The sequence below is a fragment of the Aegilops tauschii genome, chromosome 5 (genome assembly GCF_002575655.3).
Source record: "Aegilops tauschii subsp. strangulata cultivar AL8/78 chromosome 5, Aet v6.0, whole genome shotgun sequence".
NCBI lineage: Eukaryota > Viridiplantae > Streptophyta > Magnoliopsida > Poales > Poaceae > Aegilops > Aegilops tauschii.
Genome location: NC_053039.3, coordinates 487,896,055 through 487,902,156, shown reverse-complemented (window position 1 = coordinate 487,902,156; position 6,102 = coordinate 487,896,055). Strand labels below are relative to the sequence as shown.

General features: G+C 50.9%; 1 protein-coding gene across 1 annotated transcript; it reads right to left on the bottom strand.

The window, feature by feature from the left end:
* Positions 1-1,245: 1,245 nt before the first annotated feature.
* On the bottom strand, positions 1,246-2,600 carry LOC141023054 (uncharacterized). Its single transcript, XM_073499360.1, has 2 exons — positions 2,254-2,600; positions 1,246-1,627 (listed from the first exon to the last, which is right to left on the bottom strand). Exons 1-2 carry the CDS (start codon positions 2,598-2,600, stop codon positions 1,246-1,248), a joined length of 729 nt encoding a protein of 242 aa, XP_073355461.1.
* Between the last annotated feature and the right edge of the window lie 3,502 nt (positions 2,601-6,102).

Genomic DNA, 6,102 nt, shown 5'->3' with positions numbered 1-6,102 from the left:
TCTAATGACATGCTTAATTATTGTAGTAATTTAATGATTAGCGTCTAGTGTAGTGATGTGATGATATATATGCTCAGTGTTGAATCCAATGATATATGTGTCTTGAAGTGTATGCTTTGTTGATAATTGCACGTGATATGCTCATATATCATATCAACTGTTTTCAGAAATTACCTAAGAGTTTATCTGTTAGCTGTGGCATCGAGCCGCATGAAGAAGGCATGGCTGCTGGACTATGCCTTACCAGAACGGGCTCCATCACCACCTGTGCCTACACAGTGGACACGGACGGTCGCACTATCTTCAACCGGGCGGGGTCGATGAAGTTCCTTCATGGCAAGAATCTTCGGGTAGGTCAGGGCATCCTACTCACTGTTGCGAATACCCGTCGCCGTGAGCTGAGGATGATGATCACCATCAACCTCGTTTAGAACTGGTTGGGCCATGTTTCGATGTGAAATGAACTTGGTATGTTAGCTCTTGTTTCCGAGTACTTGTCGTGTATTACTGTACCTATCTATATATATATCTAGGTTCAGTAAATGGGCCATGTATCGATGTGAAATGAACTTGTTATGTTTGGGGCTTGTTTTGCTGTTGCCCCAGCGGTTATTTGAGACTTCCTTGAACTTGAATCTGTCTTGACTTGTTGTTGGATGCTTGGTGCTATTGCTTTATAGTATAAAGCTGGGGGGGTTGGGGGACCCTTTTTCGTAGGTTCGGTTAATGGAGTTTAGCTCTATTGTACTAATTGATTTCTTTTCCATACAATTCTGAACCAAAACTACACATGGCACAACCTTCTGTGATTAGTTTCTTTGATAACTACTACTCCCTCTGTAAACTAATATAAGAGCGTTTAGATTACTAAAATAGTGATCTAAACGCTCTTATATTAGTTTATGGAGAAGTATTGAAGAGTAGCCACAGAGTTCCATTCACAATTTACTTGAATTTTTGTTGTGATGGATAAACAAAATAGGAAGCTAGCAAACTTATTTAACGAGATAAGCAAACTATGTACTTGATGACATAAGCAAACTTGTTCAACCCTGACAAACAGGACATAAACAAACTGGTTCAACTCTGACACACATGACATAAACAAGTTGGTTTAACCCAAGAAAAGCAAACTACAAATTTCAAACAACAAGATAAAGGACAAGCACAAGCGCAAGCAACACGAAGACAGACTTTGATGTCTCCTCATCCCGCAAAGTGGCAGTCGTAGAAGGGGTCCTCTTCCTACTCTTTTGAAATTTCCAGACCTGTTTTGATGTTGTCGATTATCTTCCACGACTTGTAGGTGGCGTACGCATCTATTGCTGCGTACTCGATGAGGTAATCTAGCAGTGGGCTAACCCCCCACAGTTTATGGTCTGCGTTCTTGTCGATCTTCTTCTTCATCTTGCTGTAGAATGGGTGGATGACGCTGGCTGCAACATCAGCCAAGGAGTCGTACGGTTTTCTTTTGTATGGAACTCTCCAGTTGCGCTGAATGTCGATGTGCTTGTTGGGGTTTATCTCCAAACCAGACATCTTCAGCTTGTCCTTGTCATTTTGAATGCTGAAACCGGCAAAGGTGAACAACTTCTCCTCCTGTAGGAGCGCTTTGAGGCGCTTTGGCCTGCTAGGGGAGACACAAGTGATGAATACATGGAGTACTAGTGTTTGTTTTTCAAGATTTAATCTTCTGTTTTTTACAGTTTACAAGTGATGAATACACGGAGTACATGCCTATACAGTATAAGTCATGGATGAATGTAGTTCAGAAACTAGTACACAAAGTTCTGAAATTAAAATCAAGTACACCATGTTATTTGTCTTTTTGGAATATATAGTTGAGTCAATGATCTATTTGCTTTCTTAGTGCCAGTTTAGTTTTATTTTGTTGAATAAAATATCATATACCTCTGCTTCACCAAGTTCTTAAGTTTTTTTGGTGGTGAAAATAACACCAGACCAAGTTCAGAAACTACTTCACTACATCAAGTTCAGAAACTACACTAATGAATCAAGATGAGAAACTACACTGGTACATCAAGCTCACAAATTAATCTTGTGCAAAAATTTCAGATACTAATCAAGTGCATCAGGTTCAAAATATACTCTAGTGCATCTACTTTGAGGAACTGCACTAGTGCATCCATTTTCACAAACTACACTAGTACATCTAGTTGGAAACTAGTCAAACGAAATTTTGAGAGAGCAGTATTGATGAATGGAAGAGGGTGAATGAGTAGGATTTTTCACCATTTTGTGGCCGCGGCGATGTGGTACACGAGGCAGAGACCCTCCACGCTTAACTGCAGAACTACTGCCATCTGCGGAGGTTCATCTTCTTTGGTAAACTCCACAGCAACGCCGATGATGTGGGGATACTTGCTGCAGGCGCTCCTCTTGATCCTAGAGATCATCTCATCGGCCTTGTCTGGTTCGCTGGTGCAAACGACCTCCAGCGTCTCCTTGCTGTGGAGCTCAACCCTTTTGAGGGTTACGGTGTACTCGCGCTTCTCACCGGGAACGTGAACGACGTCGAGGTTGCCGCTCTGGTCGGACGACTGGCCACAATGACGCTTGGCAGACGCTTCCTCTGCCATTGCCCTCCTCCTGCCACTGCGGGCTTCGAAGAGTGTTGTTTGTGGGCTGTTTGTAGAGGAGATGGAAGCGGCAATGGAGGTTCTCGGAATGAGGCAGTGATGTAGTTGATCGATTTGGGGCTTTTCACGCCCGGGATGGGGACGTGGGGGGAGGCGGTTCATCTAGGATGTGGGGGTAGTGGTGGTGGGGCGCAGTTGCAGTCCGTCGTGGCAACCGCGCTCTGTGCACTGCTGGGTGCGCGTGCGTCTAAGTTTAGTCCCGCCACGGGCCTGCATCCTGGCCCATATCACTGGGTTTGTAGTCGTATGCGGGTCGTGGTGTGTGAAATATCATGTTAGGTAGGTGGGCTTTTTTATAAAATCATTTTTTTGCCTGTGTGACATGTTGACTTATACTAAAATAACACTTCCTTTTTTTAGGTACACGTGTCTTATGTGACAAGTTTAAGTTTGATAACAATGAAAAACATGTAAAACCTTGCCACATTGCCTTTCTTGGACATGTGTAAAAAGTTTAAGTTTGAAAACAATTGAAAAACATGTAAAACCTTGTTGTCGGATCACGGGTTCCGGCAAAACCCTCAAGGTTCGAACACTGGGGTGCGCGTGGAGATTTCCTCCCTACCGATCTACGCCCTAGCTCGCTAAGATCTCGCGGACGAACTCGACGAACTCACAACACAAAGACACAAGATTTATACTGGTTTGGGCCACCGTTGTGGTGTAATACCCTACTCCAGTGTGGTGGTGGTGGATTGCCTCTTGGGCTGATGATGAACAGTACAAGGGGAAGAATAGCCTCCTGAGGTTGAGGTGTTCTTGTGCTGTGCGAGCTTGTGGATGTGAGGATGGGAGGTGGAATCGATCCCCCTACTGTGGTGGCTAGTTCTACTTACATAGGCCCTGGTCCTCTCCCCAAATATTGAGCGGGAAGGGAGCCAACAACGGCCAATTTGAAAGGGGACAGCTAGTAGAGCTTATCCTGACAAAAGCGGTCTTTGCCTGCGAAAGGCTCTGGTGGTGACGCCGTCTTGGGCTCCATGGTGACCTCCGTCCTGCCGTCCTGCTGGTCTTGGTCTCATTGCACTGATGCGGAAACCATTGCTTGATGCCTCGGTACTCCGCGCCTGTGCTTGCCTCCTTAGCACCAAAGAGGAAACAGGGACGCTGCGTGCGCTGGCACCCGCCTGGCGCCCGCTTGATCTTGATCGTCATGTCTCACATCACGAGAGCCTCGCAAGGTTTGCCCTGCCTTGATTTCTCCGCTCCTCGCGAGGCAGCCTGGTGGGGCCGCTCCTGAGGAGGTCTTGCGTCGTCCGCCTCGCGAGGCTTGGCCCCTCGCAAGGGTCTTGAAGGCCTTGTTGACGAAGATGGGCCATACAGGCCTGCAGCACAGCCACGCCGTGGGCCGCAGGCAGGCAAGTCTGGGGACCCCCGTTCCCAGAACGCCGACAGTAGCCCTCGAGCCCAAGGCGCGCTCGGGCTTGGCTTCGAGGCGAAGCCAAAGGTCAAGCGCGGAGCGCCGCGGGCCCCAAAAGCCTGCGGCCTTGGTCGACGCGTGGCGAATGATTGGATGTGGGTCTCTCCGCTTCCCCACGCTGCCTCGGCAATTGCTCGACTTGACAAGTCCCTGTGACATGCAAGGAAAACCATCATTACCTGTGATCGTGGGAGGCGCCGGTTGGCCTTCTTCCGCTATAAATGGGAGGAGGGGCAGAGCCCCCGTCGCCCATCTCTTCCTTGTTCGCTTGCTTTTTTCTCCTTGCTCCTCTCTTTGGCGGCAATGGCGCCATCGAGGAGGTTCTCTGCCACGGAGAAGGGCAAGGCCCCTCGCGATGATCCAGGACCGCTCCCGCCGAAGAAGAGGTTCGTTCATTGTCGTAACGCAGCGGCGATGCAGGTGGTGGCGAGGCCTTGGTGCGAGCAGCCTCCTCCAGGGTATCCACTACCCTTGTACGCCCAAGCCGAGGGCTCAGGAGGGTGGAGCGACGAGCGGCGCCGCCTGCACTGCGTCTGTGGTCGCCGTGCGATGGTGACAGGCACTGTTGCCCCTGGAATCCACGCCACGGATTCCTCGCGCGAGCTTGTGCTATGGGCGCCAATGCCTCCAAGCTCTTGGATCCGCTTCCCGTGGTTCTTCTCTGACGTGATGCCGCTGAGGGGGCCCCTCGAGCTCTGGTTGCAGCATGCTGACTGCGATGCTCCGGCGACCGGAGCAGAGGTTGAAGCGGTCCCCACTGGCAAGATCTTCATGACCCGTGGCTGGTGCGAGGTTGCTTGGGTCTGCCATGCGTAGGGCGCCCTCGCGATCCACTTCGAGTATTACGGCGCCTCCATGCTTTTCTTCAAGGTCTTCGACGCGGAGGGCCGCCGCCTGGAGTGTTGCCCTGGAGGGGAGCGCCGGGATGACGCACGCTCCGCTCGTGGCTACTCCAGCAGCAGCGACCCATGGGAGTCCAGCGGTTCTCCTGAGCTCTACGAGACTCCGGAGACGAGCGACGACAACTACGTGCCCCCGAGCTCTCGCCGAGCTCAGAGTAGGGCTGCGACATCCAGCCGCTGATCTGGATGAAGTTGGCGCCGGCCTCCCGCGGCCCACTATTGATGATGGCGCCAGTCACGGGAGGGTGTAGATAGGATTCCCCTAGGTTCTCATCTCCTGTTCCCTGCGAGGAACCAAGAAGTGCCCCGTGGGGGCGTGTAAGGGTCTGTGATGTCTTTTGTGTATATCTTCCTTATTATGAAAACCTGCGAGCGCATGTCCTGTTAAGGCTCGGTCTCCCCTTTCCAACCTCGCGATAGCTTGTTGCTCTACGCTGACAGGTCCCGGTCCCCAGGCAGGCTGCAGCCGTCGCTGGTATGCCAGGTCGCGTGTTGTGGTCAAGGCCAGGAGGTGAGCGTCCCGAGGTCCAGTAAGAGCCCCTGAGGCGCGATGCTCAGGAGGTCCCCTTTAGCGCTCAAGCAGCTATGGTAAGGCAATAAAGGATGGCGACGTGGCCGCAACAGGGCTGCGGCGAGCGTGACCCTTAGGCTCCAACGATTAGCCGATTTGAGCGCGAGACTTATCTTGGTGGTTTGGGGTCGATGCCTTGTGATGCGCCAGGCTGGTGCGCAAGATTCTGCAGTGTAGCTAGGTTGGGCCCATACGAGTCTCCCTTCCTCCCATGTTCTCCTTAGTGCTCTACGTCCTCAGGTCCCGATGTCGGTGTCAAAACCGGCGGATCTCGGGTAGGGGGTCCCGTACTGTGCGTCTAAGGCGGATGGTAACAGGAGGCGGGGGACACGATGTTTACCCAGGTTCGGGCCCTCTCGATGGAGGTAATACCCTACTTCCTGCTTGATTGATCTTGATGATATGAGTATTACAAGAGTTGATCTACCACGAGATCGTAAAGGCTAAACCCTAGAAGCTAGCCTATGCTATGATTGTTGTTGTCCTACGGACTAAACCCTCCGGTTTATATAGACACCCGAGGGGGCAAGGGTTACACAGAGTCAGTTA

Excerpts from the sequence above, each read along its gene's own strand:
- LOC141023054 (XM_073499360.1), bottom strand. The coding sequence starts at position 2,600 with ATGGCAGAGGAAGCGTCTGCCAAGCGTCATTGTGGCCAGTCGTCCGAC. Across the intron at positions 1,628-2,253 it reads ATCGCCGCGGCCACAAAATG|GCCAAAGCGCCTCAAAGCGC; the intron begins GTGAAAAATCCT and ends CTCCCCTAGCAG.